Genomic DNA, 20497 nt, shown 5'->3' on the forward strand with positions numbered 1-20497 from the left:
GCACTTTGGTTGTTTGTCCGTCCTGTTGGGTGAGGTCTTTCATTGATTTTATTGTGTTTCTTTGACTTACTGTGCAAGAAAATGAACCTCAGAGTACTTTGATAATAAATTTACACTGAAATTTGAAATTTGAGACTTGATCTCTGACAGAACAATAGACAGAGCTGAAGATTGTAGACACTCCAACCAGGACCTTTATCATTGTATGTGAGTGCACAAAATATTTTGTCTAGAAAACTGCAGCAAGGACAAAACATATTAAATTGAGGGACATGTTTTTTTTTGGGTAGTTAGTATATCGACATTAAAAGTTAGAGACAATCTAGGGACCAATTATTTTTATGTAGTAAATTTAAATTAATGTTAATTTACCTTAACTTGTTCCACCACCTGAATGCAATGAACAAAATTAATAAGCAAAATAAGATCAGGTTATCTTTTGTGCAGTGTGTTACATTGAGTTTTATAGACAAAAAACACAGATGAAATGTTTTATTTGGCATCTTAATATCATGTATGTGAATTACAGATATTCAATGCATATTCATAAGGGGGTGTTTTTAATTATGCAATATTTGAAACTTAAAATATACAATAATCACCTGTATTTTGGCTCAACTGCCTGCATATTATAAAATAATTTTTTTGATCTTCTTAGCTAAGTTAAAATCAAAATATTTGTCAAACAGAGAATTTCCGATTCCTCCAGTACTCATACAGACTAATATCAGCAGCAATGCTATACCGATTCTGAATGCAGGGAGCCTGAAAACAAAAATAACTGTATGAGGAAAAAAATCACACAATTGTTTTATCACAACTTATTTTTAAATACACTTGATGTTTTTGTAGTCCATGTTTGTTTCCATTCCCAGCTTACGCTGGCTCGATGCACAAGTGTCTCACCTTCTGTGGTCTAGGCTGTGAACTGAATACTGAACACTGATAACCAAGTCTTCCCTATTCTTCTAAAGCAAGGGAAAAAAAGAAAAAAAGATGATGGCTTTCCCTTAGCCTAACTGCTAGTTTCTGTAGTGGTCATGCAATTGACATTTGGTGGGAATAGCAGATTAGAAAACAGACAGCCTCTTGGCCACACAAAATAAAATGGATATGTTCTCAAAGACGTGCCCATTAATGGAAAAGATAAGCTTACAAAACTGGGAATTCCCATTTTCCATTAATGGGCAACCACTTTACAGTCGAAGGTTGAGACCTCCTAGAGCTTTGTGAAAAGCTAGGCCTACATTCCAGTACAATATGGAACAGGCTCTGCACTGCAGCAGGTACCATTGATCAGATGAAATGTTTGGGCTCCAACCAGTCTTCGAGCTGGGTATAAGGATCCTACTGAACCGTTCCAGCAGCTTATTCATCAAGTAATAACGTAAAACCAATAGTTTGTTATTGATTCATTAGCCATTTATACTGCCGAGATTGGGACAAATTCATTCCTTAATTAATATATTGATCACAAAAATGTGATGGAATATTCTCTGTTTGCCTGGGGTAGCATATCAAACAATTCAAAATTATACAGGGTAAAGCAGTCTGCTTGAATGGCACCTCACCGTTCATTTTAAACATTCTCTCCCTCCAGTACTGCCTTACACTGGCTTCAAAACCATTAACAAGATATACTCTAATTGGTCGCCAGCATTTTTTCAACAGCACCTACCAAAAATATGACCATTTCTACCCCGAAAGACATGAGCAGCAGGAAGATGTAATTCCCCAAGGAACTCCCTACCTCAACTTGGAAATATATAGCCAATCTTTCTTTATCACTGCATTAAAGTCCCAGAAACTTCTACCCAAAAGTTGTGTGGAAGTATTTTTCTCCATACTTTCTGGAGCAGTTCAAAAAATGGCTCTGCACATTTTCTCATAAGCAGTTTGGGATGGGAATTAAATGCCACCTTTGCATGGCAGTGATGGCACCATTCCATCAGTGAACAAGGATCATTCAATGTACCTGTACTCACATTTGGGTATTCCTACATGTAAGAAGAACCGACCATCAACTTAAACTCATACCTTCTCTTTGCTGACTTTGCATATTCATTAAAGTATATGAAACGGCTGAACAGGTAGAGAAGACCAATGACTGAGGCAATTTCTGAAAGAAAACAAAACATGTTTAAACAATCAAAGTCAACATAACTTGGCACATGTTATTAATTATGAATGCTGCTATAGTCAAGAGCAAAACTTTAACATTGCATTTTTGAGATACATTTAATAATCAATTCTTTAATAAACTTTGATAATGTTCAGTTCGTTAATCACAAAGCAGCATAAAGACTGTGAATTTTTACAGGAATGTTTGTGATGTGAACAACTAGTTTTAATGTCTCTTGACTTGGAACTGGCCTCTGATGTAGAGAAAGTTCAGCTAGTGGCCAGTACTTCGTTGTGATGCAGCTGTGAATGAATGTGACACAAGTATTAAACTCTGCTAGACCGCAGTCAAATAGCATAATCCTATATGTCCACAGTCAGTAATCCACTGTCAATAATCCTATATGTCCACAGTCAATAGTCCAATATGTTCACATGTGGAATGACAAGATGCACAAATGATAAAGTGCAGGGTGATCCATGTAACCAAAGGGGAAAGGGGGGAGATTGTCAAGGAAGATTTGAGTAAGAATCCATGAAAATATGAAGTGCCAGTGGTTTTAATTATGCCACCTGGCAATGAAATAGTTAAAAGTGAAGTGCTTGCCTTATGGAATGTCTTTGTAACAATTTTAGTGAAAATGCTATGTCAACAGAAGTTGTTCATGGTCGACCAGATTCATCTTAATCTCTGCAGGTCTAGACAATATCATGTCTCTGAAATAAAATAGCCTGTTAAATTATGCTGCTATGTCCATTCTGCGTAGACTCCCTCTGAGCTGACAACAATCTGAAGGGAGAAGAGGCTGACTGGAGAGAGGAAAGAATTTTAAAACACAGGCACGGGAGTAGGCCATATGGCCAATCCAGCCTGCTTCACTATTCATTAAATTCCTGGCTGGTCTTCTACCCCAGTGCCACTTATCTCCATTTCACTTGATTCCCTCAGAACGTGTGCACTTGTGTGTGTGAGAGGGAGAGAAATGAGGGGGGTGCTGGTGGTGGTTGGGAAGATAAACATTACATGACTTATTGATCAGTGCCAGGATTTTTCCCTTCTTCAGTGGAAGCATCTACTTTTACAACCCCACTTTACTTTAACCCAGCTTAGCCACATGACTGTAATTTTAGAATTACACTTAGTTCCTAAAATCAATTGAAATAAGTCTTTTGTTTGAAACTAGATTTTAAAATGCGTTGGCATTTATTTTAATGCTGCAAAGTGAATGTTATAACTGACATTCTAATGATAGATTTCTATTTACCCTACAGAAATCTATTTCATCCTCTCAGTTTTGTACCATGTGTCCTGCTGATCAACTCCCTGTCACAATCTGGCCTTGAATAGCACTTCCTCCTGTTCATCAGCCAGACTGTGGCGTAGTCACAAAACAAGGCTACATTAATAGGTATCAGCAGTCAGAACGGAACACAAAATGTTGCACTGTAGCTTATACAAAAGTCCATGACGTAGCAACTTATTGATGTTAGTACCAATGCTACATTTAGTGCAAAGGTGACTAGTTATATCTCGGTTTGTTCTCTCACTCCCGCTCAGCCACAACTAGGCAAGTTGTGATGAATTCACTCAAGCAATAAGGAACCTCAGATCTGAGCATTCACCTCCTGAAAATGAATCTTGGCATCCAAACAAATTAATTGGGGCAAGATGTAGTATTTTCTAGCTGTACCAGAAGAAAATGTAATTAGTAAGAGGATATCAGCTTGCCACATTAGATGTGCTTACATGACCTATGAAGTTTCCTACAGCTTTTATGTAAATGGTTTAATTAAGAATCAGTTGTTTGAGCAAAAATTTAAAAAAGAATTATTGACAGCTTCATATTTCGCTGCACCAAATCCAAGATTCTGTGATGGCATGATTGAACAATGCTCCATATAGTGTAGTCCTGTGTTGCACATATTGTAGAAGCTCCAGGCTCAATTGCCAAGTCATAGTGCATTAATCCGTGTGCCAATGAAGACCTAGGCAATCACCTCCCAATGTCATACAACCTGCCCGCACTGTGTGCCTCAGCTCGCATATGAAAAGTGGCTACTTGGTGAGACATGGCAGAACTTTACCTCAAAATATCTGACCCATTGCAAGAGAAAGGCTGCAAAAGCTAGAGCTGCGACAGGGGCTGAATACAATAGACATGAATGCATTTTCTGACACTGCAATAGTTTATGACTTGTAACATCACATCAAAATGACCACCCTCCAATTCAACACGTTTCAATGCAACCAGTACAAAACATCTTGTGAAATATGATGAAACATTACTATATGAAGCAGAAATTTCCTTCAACTAAGTATTGAAAGATTGAGGCCATTAACCAAGTTCACTTCCAACAAGTGATTTCATCTGTCTTCCTAATAACTAACTGAAACATTTCATATCAGCAGTGCTTTGATTGACACCAAGATGACTAGATCTCATCTCTGCAACATCACATGACTCTTTCCCCCACCTCTGCCATTACCCCGCTGATGAAACCCTCAGACTCTGCAATTCTAATGCTTATCAGTAACCATCCCATTGCATTCTCTATACGTTTGATGTCTTCTAAATTCTGCTGCAATTATCCTGAAATGCACTAATTCCCCTTCTAACTACATTGATTCTCAGTTAAACAAATCCTCACTAGTGCTTGTCTCACCATCACTATCATTGTCACAAGTCTGCAACTTCCCGAATTCTGTGCTCCTTAACTTTCTGATTACCCTAAAAATTAAATCACTCCACAATTGGCAGCCATGTTTCTTACTCAAGATCTTCCGCAAACCGTACACCTTTGCTCATCGCACATGACTTTATAAAACTTGTATGAAATCTTATGGATTGTTATAAAGTTAAGTGTTATGCAAGGTGCTGTTTGATGTATGTAAATTTCCACTGTTGAGATAGTAGGTAAAACAGTATATTAAATAAAATCCATTGAGCTTTTAAGCAAAACAAAATTCAGCCAAATACATTTGACACTAGAATTTTTGTTTAAACAATAGTTAACTCCTAATGACAATGATATACATTTACAAAATCATTTCTTGGAATTACACCTCCCTGGATTATACATTTTGTAATACTATGTAATACTACTAATGAACATTCTAATTTGTGCCATGAAGAATTTTGAAAGAAGTAATCTGTCTCATTTGGGCAAGTTCCTTATTAAAACAATGGCAATATATTAAAGCAGTAACATACATTCATCATTAATTTCACCAAGAACAATTTGATGCCTCTACGTTTTGCATGTCAATCACTGTGGAACTTTTTGCATTAATGCGAGGGATACCATAGATTTGCAATGAAGTACTTCTCCTGCAGCGTGTGCTGGTAATAACATGTTCTCATGTTAGGTACCGTGCAGACAAGAATGGAGCCTCCTGAACCCACTCACAAAATACCTTAAATTTTTATCTGGTTACCATGTTACCTAGTGATAGATTTTTCTCCCATTTGCTGGCCATGAAAATGAAAACAGCAATATAGTTTGCAGTTTTAGCCACTTCTTGTTACTGTTGGTTTAGTGAACACTTTTCACCAGTAACAGAGCTAGAGGGAGAGAAATAACACACGGAAACAGGGGCAAAAATCGTCTCCTCAAGCCTGCTCAGTCATTTAATATGCTCATGGTTTCAACCACTCTCTCTACCAGTTCCCCATAGCCGTCAATTGAAGATCTTTCAAAAATATATGAGAAAGATGTACTGAGGTGTTTCATGGGGGTGTGGCAGAAAGATCCATGATCAAATTCCACCTGTAACTGAGTCATCTGCTGCCACGATATGACTACAGGATAAGACGTTTCTTTGGATAACAGATGTAGTGAAATAGTCTGTCAAAATTTCCTGCCTTGGTTCACACCTGGAGGATAGCCACTGCTGCAGGTACTGCAGTGTAGGTGTTAGAATCCCTTTGTGGATTTGTTGCAATAACATTCATAAACACAGCAAATGTGCAGAATTGGCTTTAAGCTGAAGGGAGAATATTGTCTCAGTGCAAAAGCTTACCAATGACTCACACCAATAATAACATCCCTTAAAAGAGATTCTCACATACTTTAAAGAACTGCGGCTAATGTGATGGAGGAATTACTGAGCCCTGGCAGAAATTAATTAACATCAGTGAGTACCATCTTTAACATGGGGTGGCCAGCACTGTTGTCATTCGACAGTGCAATTTATTTAGCTCCACAGTCTGTCAGGCATGGCAACTCCTTTCTGTCATCTCTTCCTGAGATGATATCAGCACTTGGAATATAATCAGAGAGAGGGAGAAAAGGCTGCAAACTAAGTCGTTAATCTAAGACAGAATTCCTTATCAACTTTTTCAAAAGCTTCATTACCAACAGAACCTGATGGAGATAAATCTTTAAATATTGTTGGCGACCACACATTTGAGAGGAAATGAATTAGGATGGGCTGAAATTTTAATCTTAAGTTATGAACTATTAATGGGGTGCTGCAGCACTGTGGTTAAGTTACTGGATAATTGATTTAGCATCATGAGTTCAAATCCCACCATAGCCAACGGAGAAATGAAATTCACGCAATTAAATAACAAGCTAGCATCTGCGATGTTAATCATGAAAATTTCAATCAGATTGTGGTTTTAAAACTTATCTGGTTTATTATGTACTTCAGGGGAAACAAAATCTTTCATCTTTCCTCCCCGGGACTATGTGTATCTCCAGACCTCCTAATGTGGTTGACACTTAACTGGTTTCTGAATGGCAATCACTAAGTTCAGGGTCAAATGGGGGAGACAATTATACTGGCATTGCCAGCAACATTCACATCCCATAGAAATTTCAGATCTCCTCAGAAGAGATACCAGATCTACAGGATACTGAATGAGGTTCCATTATTCAAGAAGGGCAGCCAGGTAGTTACGGGCTTTTGAGCCTAGGACCAATGGTAAGGAAATAATTAAAAATAAAGTTCTGAGAGAGGAGATTAATCCACACTGAGAAAGGTGGGGTTCAACAATGTCTTTGTCAAGGGGAGGTTCGGTCTGACTAACTTGATTGGATATTTTGTGATTAAGTGCATCAATACCGATTATGCAGTCGATGTAATCTACATGAACTTCAGTAAGGCCTCTGTAAAGGTCTGATATATGAGACTGGTTCAAAAGCAAGAGTTCATAAGATCCAGGCACTTTGGCAGATTGGATTTGAAAGTGTTTGTTGATCTTTGGAAGTTGTTTTTTTACTGCAAACCTGTGACTAGTGGTGTATTGTAGAGAACCTTGCTGTTTGCTTTATATACAGTTCTGTGCAAAAGTCTTAGGCACACGTAAAAAAAATTCTGTAAAGATGCTTTCAAAAATAATGAAACGAGAAGTTTCTAAACATCAAAAAAATACTATAAAGAGCAGTAGACAGTAAAAAAAAACTAAAACGAATCAATATTTGGTGTGACCACCCTTTGCCTTTAAAACTGCATCAATTCTCTTAGGTACACTGCCGTGCAGTTTTACAAGAAAATTGGCTGGTTGGTTGTTTCAAGCACCCTGCAGAATTTGCCACGGTTCTTCTGCAGACTTTGGCTGTCTTGCTTACATAAAACATAGAACAGGCCATTTGGCCCACAATGTTGTGCCAAACCAGCTATAAAGCAAGTCAAAACCACAAACACTAATCCTTCCTACCAGTACCACGTCCATATCCCTCCATCTTCCTTACATTCATGTGCCTATCCAAATGTCTCTTAAAAGCCTCTAATTTATTTGCCTCTACCAACATACCAGGCAGTGCATTCCAGGCATCCGCGATTCTCTGATCAAAAAGAACTTACTCCTCACATCCACCTTGAACCTACCCCTCTCACCCTCAATGCATGCCCTCTGGCATTAGACATTTCAACCCTGGGGTACAGATACTCCCTGTCCACTCTGCCTATGCCTCTCACAGGCTTCTATCAGATCTCCACTCACCCTCCAACACCCCAGAGAAAACAACCCAAGTTTATCCAGCCTCTCGTGATAGCACATGCCCTCTAAACCAGGCAGCATCCCGGTAAACCTCTTCAGCACCCTTCCTATAGTGGGGCAACCAGAACTGCACACAATACTGCAGATGTAGCTAATCAGAGATTTATTAAGTCGTAACATGACCTCCTGACTTTTGAACTCATTGCCTCCATTAATGAAAGCAAGCGTTCCGCAAGTCCTCATAACCACCTTATCGGCCTGTGTAACCACTTTTAAGGAGATATGAACTTGGATCCCAAGATCTCTCTGCTCAGCAACACTGTTCAGGATTTTGCCCTTCACAGTCCACTGTCTTCTTGATTTTGCCCCACTGAGATGCAGCACCTCACATTTATCTGGGTTAAACTCCATCTGCCACTTCTCAGCCCATATCTGCAACTGATCTATATCATACTGTATTCTTTGCCAGTCTTCTACACTATCCACACCTCCACCAATCTTGGTATCATCCGCAAATTTACTAGCCCACCCATCGACATTTTCAACCAGGTCACTTATGTACATACATATACACAGCAGAAGTCCCAGCACAGGTCCCTGCTAATCACAGCCCTCCAGCTGTAATTAAATAAGTCCCTTCAATCATTACCCTCTATCTTCTAGGCGCAAGCCAGTTCTGAATCCAAACAGCCAATTCCATAAGGCACAAGACATAAGACAAAGAAACAGAATTAGGCCATTTGGCCCATCAAGTCTGCTCTACCATTCAGTCATGACTGATCCCCTTTTTATCCCCCCCTCAACCCCACTCACCGGCCTTCTCCCTTTAATGCCGTGTCCAATCAAGAACCCATCAAGCTCTGCCTTAAGTATACCCAACAACCTGGCTTCCACAGCTGCCTATGGTAATCACTTCCACAAATTAACCACCCTCAAGCTGAAGAAATTTCTCAGCATCTGTTTTAAATGGAATCCCCTCTTTTCTGGGCTGTGTCCTAGGCTCCCTCACCATGGGAAATCCTTTCCACATCTACTCTGTCCAGGCCTTTCAACATTCAGAAGGTTTCAAATGGAGCCCCCCTCATCCTTCTAAATTCCAGTGAGTACAGACCCAGCTATCAGTGTTGCTCATATGATAACCCTTTCATTACTGGAATCATCCTTGTGAACCTCCCCTGAACCCTCTCCAATGCTAGCACATCTTTTCTTTGGTGAGGACCCCAAAACTGGTCACAATATTCAAGGTAAGGCCTCACCACTCATCAGCATCTCATCCCTGCTCTTGTATTCTAGACTTTTTTGCGTTTACATTAACTTTGACTTCCCTTGTCAGTCACAGTTGTACGATTTTGTCATTTGAGTATTTCTTTGTTTTTGGAATACATCTGCCCTGCACCTTCCTCATTTTTCCCAGAAACTCGTGCCATTGATGCTCTGCTGACATCCCTGCCAACAGCTCCCTTTCAACGCTCATTCCATGCATCTTAATTTTCTGGATTAGCCTCCCAAGAGGGACTTTGTCAAATGCCTTACTAAAATCCACATAGACAACATCCACTGCCCTTCTCTCCCCAGTCTCTCTCATCACCTTGTCAAAAAACTCTATCGTTGGTAAGGCATGACTTGCCCTGCACAAAGCCATGATGGCCCTCCCTAATTCGACCATGGGTTTCCAAATGCTCATATATCCCATCCCTAAGAATTTTCTCCAGCAATTTCCCCACAACTGACTTGTTATTCCCTGGTCTATAGTTCCCAGGATTTTCCCTTGTTCCCTTCTGAAATAGAGGTACATCTTCAGTCACTCGCCAGTCCTCTAGGACCTCGCCTCTGGCTAGAGAGGACACAGAGATATTGGTCAAAGACTCAGCAATTTTGTCTCCTGCCTCCTTCAATAACCTGGAGTAATTCCCATCAGGCCCTGGGGACATCCATGTTAATACTCATTTGGAGGACCAACTCTTCTTTTTCTTTGATCTCTGGAAATCTAACATATTTATACTTACTGTCAGCACTGATCTTCTGATCCTGGATATCCTTTTCCATGGTAAATACTGAAGCAAAGTACTCATTAAGTACCTCACTCACATTCTCTGCATCCAAGCAAATGTTCCCCCCCCCCCTTCTCCTTGAGTGTTCCCACCCTCTCTCGTTATCCTCTTACTCTTGAAGTATGTACAGAATGCCTTGGGATTCTCTTTAATCCTACTGTCAAGGACTTTTCTTGACCCCCTCCTGCTTTCCTAATTCCCTTCTTTGGTTCTTCTCTGGCTTCTTTATTCTTGCAGGTGGTAACACACAAATACAGTAAGACATGTGAGATCCTTCCATGACTTCTCTTGCTGAAACATAATTATAAGAGCAAGAAGGTTATAGTGCCACCATGTAAAACATTGGTTAGACCACAGCCTGAGTATTGTGCATATTTCTAGTCACTGTACTCTAAGAAAAAACATGATTATATTATTAAGAATGCAGGAGCGATTCACTGGGACACTGCCAAATTTGTGGACCAAGCGTTTCAGATATGAAGAGAGATTTGGGTTGGCTGAGGGGGCATAGGGATGGTGAGAAATGCTTTCACTTAGCAAAGGGGTCTGTAACTAGGAGGAGCTGTAAGGGGTTTTCAAAGGGACTTGAAAAAGAATCTTTAATCATCAGAGAGTGGTTAAAGTCTGGAACCCTGTGTCTGATGAGATGATGGAGGAGACAGGTACTTTCACAATTTCCAATAGCTATTTGAAATGATGCAGCACAGAAGCTATGGTCTGAGTGCAGGAAAGAAGGATTTATGTAACAAGGTGACTGAATGACATATTTCTATGCTGAATAGCTGTACGTACATTGTTAACATATTTGATTTGTCTTCTTCTTAAGGATCCTATGGATGTTGGTCTGTTGGTCATTTTTATGAACCATTAGAATGATTATTCTTGAATTTAAAAGTAAATAGTAGGGAATTAGGAATATCACTAGAGAATGTGACGTTGACTTTGAAAAAGTTCAAAGTACACTTACTTTCAAAGTATGTACACTATAAACAATCTAGAGATTCATCTCCATACAGGCAAAACTTTTAGCTCGATTATTTATTTAGTGGTGTTGGTGATGGTATTAATGGAATGACATGGGTTGAAATTTAGAAATTTACTCTGCAATATTAAACTGGAACAAATTCATGTTGAGCTTGATGTGAGTGGAAGGAGATGCCGTGGCTGGAAAAAGGCTGGCTGCCCTGCAAGAGCTCCCATAGTGCAACTTTGATACTTATTACATGGGGGATGTTAATGCAAATTAAACTATTTTAGTAATGTGTATAAGGAAGTTTGCTTAGGTCTATGATAACATGGCTTCATCTTATCATGGGCTGTGACTTGAAACAACATGCATCACCTGCCTTCATGTCATGTCACAGAGTCTTAGAGTTATATAGCATGGAAGCATGTCTATGACTCAGCTGGTCCTTGCTGACTGAGATGCCCCATCCAGGTTAGTCCCATTTGCCACTGTTTGGCCCAGAATCTTCTAAATCCTTTCAAACTGTTTACCTGTCCAACAATTAAAATTTGCTCTTGTATCTACCCTAACCACTTCCTTTGGCAGCTCACTCTGCAAAGATGACAGCCTTTGTATAAAAATGTTGCCCCATAAGTTCCTCTTAAATCTTTCCCTTCTCACCTTAAACCTCTGCCCTCTAGTCCTTGATACTCAAATTCTGGGAAAAAGACTGCCTGCCCTTCATGATTTCATACATCTCTATAAGTTCACCTCTCAGTCTCTTACCTTCTCAGAAATAAAGTGTTAACATGTTCAACCTCTCCCTTCCCTCAATAACATTCTTAGTCACTTCATCAAAAAACTGAATCTAGGTCATGAGGCATGATCTCCCATGCTGTCTACCCCTAATCAACCCATCTTTCCAGATATACTGTATGTATTTCTTATCCCCCAAAGTCCTCTCCAGTAATTTACCTACCTGCAATGCTAGACTAATTGACCTATATTCCCAGGTTTTCTTTGCTGCCCTTCTAAAGGTACAATATTCACCTTCCTCCAGGCTACACTAGATTAAAATAAAAAGAAAATCAAGCTTGTGAAATTATACAAATATACTGCATTCCAAATGGACTGCATTCCAGATGGTTATATCTGTTTCAGGATTAATTAAAAAGGATCCTGTAGTCTTAATAACTGTAACAAATCACATGGTATAACTCTCATATCTGTGTGCACAAACATTTGTTGATGCCATGAGTGATTAACGTGTTGGCTGATCTTCATATCAGTGTTGGAAGGACTCAGCCCGAAATGTCAACTGCTTATTCTTCTCCATTGATATTCTCTGACCTGCTGAGATCCTCCACCATTTTGTGTTGATCTGCAGAATCTCGTGTTTATACTTCTTCATCATGGTAGGCCTTAAGAAGGTCATGGACACTAAAGGCTAACTATATCCTTGGCCGTTCCTATGATTCCAAGTTGTTACCTAGCTACTTTCTTTTTGGTCCCACAGGCACACCCACTCAATGTGTACACCCTCAAGCTAACCTGAACTGATTGTTTGCCTTACTGACCACCTCTTGTTTCTCTATCCAAACCTATCTTTCCTAATCACTTTCTTGAAATAAACCCCACTCTGAATGACTGCCATAGACTGCGTCTAACCCTGCAACTGACTCTCACCTTCATGATCCAGCTGCCCTCTAATTGTGAGAAATGACAACTCAAGGCGTATTGTACAAGATTTGGTGTACTAAGCCTTTTCCAATGCTCACCTCACATGCCAAAAGATTTGGTGTAGTACTGTAGTGGTTAAATCACTTGATTAACAATTAATGTATCTGGAAGTAAAAGCCTAGCATGAAACTACCTCAATGTGAGAAAACCTGGTTCATTACTGACTTACAGGGAAAAATGGTCTTATCTGATGTGGCCTGCCTGAGCAGTCCCACAGCAATGTGATTGACTTTTCATTCTTAATGGTCAATCCATAAGCAGAATGGACTGGATTTCTCCAAAAGGACAATAAAGTCTGATCTTACTCAATCCTGAACAAAGAGAGCACATTATCATTCTTAAGCCGGGATCAGCAATCGAAAATCACAGTGAAAACGTGGCCAATATCTTCCACCAAGGTTGGTGAACTGCAGCTTACAGTGTTAGAGAAGGCCGGGAGTTGTTACGAACCCTGTAACTGGGTCACTTACCAGCAAAGATAGAGAGGCCCATTGAAGTCTGATGATACTATTTTTAAAAGTCTTTATTCATAAAGGGGCACAAAAATAAGATTAATACAGACATTCAGATAAAAGACGTCGTCAATACTCAATCTAAAAACGCGGGTATAATAATAATCATCAATTAAGCAATAGCTCTATCGTATGTCTAGGGGATATTATATTGTCCGATGGAAAGATAAAAGTCACTGTCCTTTTAAGCTGCAGCTCTTTGGGTTTAAGAGAGACGGTTTTAAACTTGCCCGGGACTTTATGAGGCCAATCTGTTGCGTCGGGGGAGTTGGTTCCCCGTTGTTAGTTCCAAGTCGTTTTCCGTGGTACCAGCCACCAGCCCCCAGGCAAGGGAACCAAACGCACGGGGCTTCCTTCAAATGGCTTCCCGCTATTGCGGGATCGCTAGCATTTCTTCTGGTGCGTCTGAAAGGGGTTGCTCCCCCAGACCCTCTTTTAAACTTCCTCACGGGGTAGTAGATGTCAATCAGGTTGGGGTGATGCAATCTCTCTCTCAACCAGCCCACTTTGCCCGAGGGCCAGCACATAGCATAGTCCCCAATCCACAAACGTTGTCTCCAGGAGACAATGGCCATGTCTCTCTCATTTCCTGGGTCCTCTGACTCAACCCAATAATGCACTTGCGATTCTCACAAAGGAGGGGGCTCCCCTGCCCCTTTGGCCCCTCAGAGCTGTGGTGCATTCATAACACCCCCTTTCTTCAAAGCGTTTTCACCAGCGGTGAAACGAAGATTTTTCAAACCTATTCTGCTCAGGATCACACTGGGATGTGCATTTACACACCAGATCACTTTGTGAGAATCAAAAAAAAAACTATAGATGATGGAAAAGTGAAATAAAAACAGAAAACACTGGAAAAACTTAGCAGTTCAGAGAAACTGTTAACATTTGAGTTCTGATGAAGGGTCTTCAACCAGAAATGTTAATGATATTTCCTAGCCTGCTGAGATTTTACAGCATTTTCAGTGAACAGTGGAAAAGTTAAACATTCTTATTCCACTTTGGTTCTGTTTTGTCAGCCCCCTGCAGAGCCAAATTAAAGGGAATACAGAGTTATTTTATCTTCAACTATGGCATTCTCCAGAAGCACAATGTCTCTGCAAGTAAAGCTCACGGTCTTGCGATCTGGTTCAATCCAAATCTCCGGGGCTGTCTGTACGAAGTTTGTATATTCCCTGACTATGGGTATTTCCATAAGATATAGGAGCAGTATTAGGCCATTTGGCCCATCAAGTCTGCTCCTCCATTTCAACATGACTGATCCATTCCCCCCCCCTCAGCCCCAACCTCCTGCCATCTCCCCATATCTTTTCATGCCCTGACTAATCAAGAATCTAACAACCTCTGCCTTAAGCATACCCGATGATTTGGACTCCACAGCCATCTACTCTATCGAGGCCTTTCAACATTTGATAGGTTTCAATGAAATCCCCATTCATTCTTCTGAATTCCAGTGAGCACAGGCCCAGAGCCATCAAATACTCTTCATATGACAAGCCTTTCAATCCCTGAGTCATTTTTGTGAACCTCCTTTGAACCCTCCCCAGTGATAGCATGTTCTTTCTTAGATAAGGGCCCAGAACTGCTCACAATACTCCCTGTGAAGCCTCATTGGTGCTCTATAAAGTCCTGACATTATAACAGCCTTGCTTTTATATTCTAGACATCTAGAAATTAGCAAGTGAATGCTAATACTGCACTTGCTTTCCTCACCACAGACTCAACCTGCATGTTTATCTCTACGGGATCCTGCACAAGGACTCCCAAGTCCCTGTGCACCACAGGCTTTTGAATTTGCTCTCCAGTTAGAAAACAGTTAAACACTTTTATTTCTTCTACCAAAGTGCATGACCATACACTTCCCGACACTATATTCCATCTGCCACTTCTCTGCCCATGACGTTAATGGGATTGCTCCAAATGCTGCCATGAACTTGATGGGCCAAGTGGCCTCCAGTATCATAGTGACTTATGATATTATGAGAAGTTAACCTTCCCCTCCAATAGAGCATATGTTCAGCCTAGGCATACTGCTCAAGAAATTAGTGGCAATTGACTTGCAATCAAACTAGCCAAATACAAGTCTAAGTGATGGAGAAGCTCTCTTGTTAGTTTTAGATAACTACGGCTCACCTTGATTGAAAAACAATCCAGAACTCCATAACACAACCAAGAACGTGGGATAGAATTCAACTGAGTTCTGCCTGTATAGATTCAAACACAGAACAAACATTAAATTACAGAAGGCATTTCCTTTAAACAGCTCCTCAAACCTTCAAATTCCTTTGGTGGTACAGGCTGGAGCCCCCCACCCTGATCTGAAAGTACCTCATCATTCTGTTTTAAAGAGTGACGACTTATGTGGAATTGAAGCTGGTGCAGGAAGATTATTATGGAACTGATATTCTTTTAACCCTAATGTAGACTTCACCATATTTACTTAGAGAGGTTTACCAATTTGTGGTCAGAAAGAGGGAACCATGGCTGATTTGTTCCGGGTTGTCAACAACAATGAGATGAATACAAACTTGCAAATTTCTGTTGACATTTCCACAAGTGGGACATCAAAACAACTATTCAGAAGTCTGATATGATGCATAGTAAAACCTCTAGGAATAGATGTCTCAGCAGCTGTATCTTTAGTGTCTTTAGTAAAGAGTGGGTGCTGCACTGTTAAGGTTGCAATCTGTCAGAGAAAACACTAGGCCAATGTCCACTAGGCCTTCTCTATCAGCATAAAACAGCCCATGGCATCATTTTGAAAGAGAGTTAGAGTCTATATTTATCCCTCACTCAGCCTAGCCAAATTAGATTATTTGGTCATTGCTGTTGAGGGGAAACTAACTGTGCGCAAATTGGCTGCAGTATTCCAACAGAGAATGCACTTTAAACATGGTTCATCGGCTGCAAAGAATTGGGCACCACACAAGTGCAAGTGTCCTTTTTAATGTGACAACTGAAGTTCAACTGGAAATGTTTTGTTTGACATTTGTATTCTGACACCCTCAGGATTGGAGTATTAAAAGCAATACACATCATCCATATCAAAGGAAGTTCTCATCCTCAAGCAATACTATAATGTCCTCAACCTCAGGACTAGAGTTCTGAAAGCAATACTATAATGTCCATATCCAAGGAAGAAAGAAATGGGGAAATGAGATCTCACTATCCAAACTATATGATATCCCTGATCATAAGCACCACCCTACTTGGAACAGACAGCATCGAGATGGGGCAAAGGAAAGAAAACTGCGAATAGTCTTTAAATAGTCATTAGTTTGAGATGGGAACAGGAAGCTACACTTTGGTAAAATTATGAAAAGGGTAATTATTGGCCGTGAAAAATTACAAATCAAATGCATTTCCCACTTGAGACAATCAGATCAGAATAAGACTTCCATATTTATTCTGCCTGGGAAAACACTTGCATGAAATATATTTAAACAAAATGATAAGGATATATTTATTATAACTTTACCATGACTTCCAGTAAGATGGCGGCCTCTTGGGAGCCAACCAAAGGTCTTTTTGTCTTTTTTAAGCATCTTTTTTATGACCACAAGACAACGCTGGATATTAGGAACTTAAAGTACTGCAGGTCTACCCCATCAGTGAGCAGCTCATTGGTGGAGGAGCTAGACGAGTTGGACCTGTTACTGTCTGCTACAGAGAGGCATCGGAGCAGGTGTGCAAAAGCAGTGGGCTGTCTAACAGTGAGTGATTGTCTTGGGCATTTCTCTTACAATAGCAAGACCCTGTTAAACACTGGTAATGTAAAATTTGCAAATCCATTTCCATGTTTATTAGCGAGACAGACAGCAGGGGAGCTGCTTGGCCACAGTTGCAGAGAGGATTAGGTCTCAAGCTGTGGGCTTGCCTGTTGCAGCAGTCCAGGAGAGGAGACGCTGGAGATGAAGTATGAGGCATCCATGCTGGCCCCTCCCATAGGTGCTGCCACCTGGTGATCACTTGATAGTAGATAAGCTGCATAGCATTCATGCATTTGTATATTCACCTGTGGACTGCTAAGAGCTGCTTGTTCTTGCCAATAACATCCATGCACCATCAATTTACAGGACATATCACTCAGGGACTTGGGCTATATACAGTATGTATATTTTGTGTGACTGTATGCTTACTTGCTATCTTATATGTGCTATTTGCGCTTTGTACCATGTATAACATTGGTATTGTGACCCTGCAGGAATGCTGCTATGCTTGGCTGTATCGATGAGTTTTCATGCATGGTTGAATGACAATTAACCTTGAACTTGAACAGTATGAGAGATGTCTTATATCTTCAATTATGCTTGTATTATTTGGGCATGTAGCCATCACAGTAAAGTTGCACACGTGCGATTCATATTTCTGTGAAATTAAATCTTGTGTTACCTAAAGAGATTTTCAAAATTATTTACCAGCATTGTGTCATTATATGGATATAACTCAATTAAAAGAAATGGGGCTGAGACATTAATTGCTGGCAATCAAAGATTGCAGCTGTAAGCAAATAAAACTCTCCATAGTATGAGTAGGTAAAATAGTTTTCCTTCACAGACACCAAAAGTTCTCCCGTACAAGTAGAAATGGTGCTGAAGAGTTTTAATCCATATTCAGCCTCCTGCTCAATTATAACTCAGTTTCCAGCTCCCAAATTCTTCTAAATCACAGAAGATCAATTAATTCCACTTTTATTCCTTACCAGTCATCAGAGAAACCTTTGATCACTTCGTATTCAAGTCAGCTGCCCACATCCTACTATGTACCAAGTCCCATTTCACTATCACTATTACCTTTATCGATTTATGTTGGTTTCCACTTCTTTCATGGAATAAATAGGTCCTTTCCATTTCTGCAAACACCTCCAATCAAGCTGGCTCCTTCCTTCATTCTTTCCTCCGCTCACCTTGTTGCTGGTAGCCACACTTCCTTTTCCTTGGTCTCCATCATCTGGAATTTCCCCAGATCCCTCTATCTACATCCTCCAAGATCATCTTGATACCAAAATTCCACTCATCCCATCTCTATTATAGAAAATAAAACAGTACAGCACAGTTAGGCTGTTCGATCCACAATCTACTCTAAGATTAATCTTTGCTCCAACATAGCTCTTCATTCTTCTTTCATTCATGTGCCCATTTAAGAATCTCTTCAAAAGGCACTAACGCGCCTGCCTCCACCACCACCTCTAGTAGAGTGTTCTATACACCCAACACTCTCTGCATGAAAAAAAACACCATCTCTAACATCCCCTCACACATTCTTCTAATCACCTTTAAATTATGCCCCTCCTATTAGCCATTTCACCCCTGAGAAAAGTCTCCTGCTATTTGTGCCTCTTATCATCTTAAACACCTCTAAAAATTCATCTCTCATCCTCAAACAAGAGAAAATCTGCAGATGCTGGAAATCTGAGCAACACATACAAAATGCTGGAGGAATTCAGCAGGCCAGGCAGTATCTATGGAAAAGAGTACAGTCGATGTTTTGGGTCAAAACCCTTCGGCTGGATCTCTCATCCCCCTTCACTCTAGAGATAAAAGCCCTAACTCGCACAACCTCTTCTTGTAAGACGTGCTGCATCATCCAGGCATCATCCTGGTAGTCTTCTCTGCACCCTCCACATCCTTCCTATAATGAGAGGACCAGAACTGAACACAGTGTGATGTAACCAGAGTTTTATAGAGCTGCAACATTACCTCTCTGCTCTTCAACTGAATCTCCCAACTAATGAAAGCCTACATCATATGCCTTTTTAACTAACCTATTGACTTACACAGCAACTTTGAGGGATCTATAGATGTGGACCTGAAAATCCCTCTGTTCCTATCCCCAATCAGAGATCTCTGGAAAACTTCCTAATATTAGTCCCCTTTGGCAGGATGCCTTTTCTTTCATTGAACACTATCTCTTTGAAAACCCTTAAGATATGTTGCCCTCAATAAACTCAATATTCAGAAAGCTATTGGCGAACACTTTAACATTACAATCTGCAGTTCCTCAGCATGAAACAAGATGTTCACCAATGTCTAGCAAGTTTTCACCATGAAATACCTTCTTAAAATTTCCCGTAACTGACCTGGGCTAGGGCACAATGGCACATCCAGGAGAATTATTGCTCACAGCACCAGAGACCTGGCTTCAGTTGTGACCTCTGGTTATTTCTATGTGAAATTTGTGCATGTTCCCTGTGACCACCTGGGTTTCTTCCAACTGCTTCAGTTTCCTCCCACACCCCAAAGATGCACGATTTGGTCAACTGGCCTTTGTGAATTACCAACTAAAGTGGAGGTGATTGGTAGAGTCTGAGGGAACTGATACAATTTTGGAAGAATATGTTAAAAGGAAGCATTTATGATGGAATGGGATTTTTCTGTGAGCTGGCATAGACTCAATGGCCAAATGACTTCTTTCTATATCAAAGGGAGCATGGGAAAATGGATGCTGGGAAATTAATTCAATCCTGGATACAGCCTCAAACTGCTAACCAACTAGTCTCCAACACAAATGGAAACAGTATCGCCAAGACATTGGATTGGATCCAACTAACCGCTCCAAAACAGAATGCTAAATTGAATGAACAGTGCTCTGCAAGGTACAACAGGAATGTCCCTTGCATCGAAAGAACTGATAGACTTAAGCTGTGTGTTTACCAGTGGCAGTCGCACAAGAGCCTCCCAACAGCCAAAATGATCACTGGGAACATTAAAGCATCTCTTCCCAGGATGGCTATAGACCAGCTGCATGAAAGGTTGCCTTCAAAATGAGGGAAAGGGCAATGGTTGAGGGGGAGGGTGGTGAACACATTGCACTATCCTACATGAGTGATGGGGCTCAAAATGATCATTTAGTCAGAAGCAGCTTCATGCCGCTGAGAGATGCTGAATAATCATTGAGGCAGAGATCACAGTGCACTGCACTGACATACATAACATCTTAAAAAGGCTCTGTAATCATTAATCGGGGGGAAAAAAACAAAGAGTTTGCAAAACGCAGCTGGCAGATGGCGTGTGCAATATATTGATCTCAGAACTGGGACTACGTCTCACTGGCAACCTTATTTGCTCCTTATTTTTGAAAATGTCATACGACATTCATTCTATGAACACAGGAGTTCTGTTTCTAGTTGGTGGTGAATGAAAGATCCTTTGCCAAATATGTTACAGTAAAGTTCAGACATGT

The 20497-nt window shown here is 40.4% G+C and overlaps 1 protein-coding gene across 3 annotated transcripts in view; it reads right to left on the reverse strand.

Moving 5' to 3' along the window:
* Nucleotides 1-477: 477 nt before the first annotated feature.
* The window catches only part of mgst2 (microsomal glutathione S-transferase 2), a 68462-nt gene continuing 48442 nt past the window's right edge, over nucleotides 478-20497 (reverse strand). For all 3 annotated transcript variants that reach the window (XM_059965176.1, XM_059965175.1, XM_059965174.1), the window contains 3 exons: nucleotides 15449-15519; nucleotides 2038-2119; nucleotides 478-765 (listed from right to left, as the gene is read on the reverse strand). In XM_059965176.1, coding sequence (XP_059821159.1) covers nucleotides 630-765; nucleotides 2038-2119; nucleotides 15449-15519 — 289 coding nt within the window. In that variant the 3' untranslated portion in view covers nucleotides 478-629. The remainder of the gene's footprint in view (nucleotides 766-2037; nucleotides 2120-15448; nucleotides 15520-20497) is intronic.

This window comes from Hypanus sabinus, chromosome 3, assembly GCF_030144855.1.
Source record: "Hypanus sabinus isolate sHypSab1 chromosome 3, sHypSab1.hap1, whole genome shotgun sequence".
Taxonomy (NCBI): Eukaryota; Metazoa; Chordata; class Chondrichthyes; order Myliobatiformes; family Dasyatidae; genus Hypanus; species Hypanus sabinus.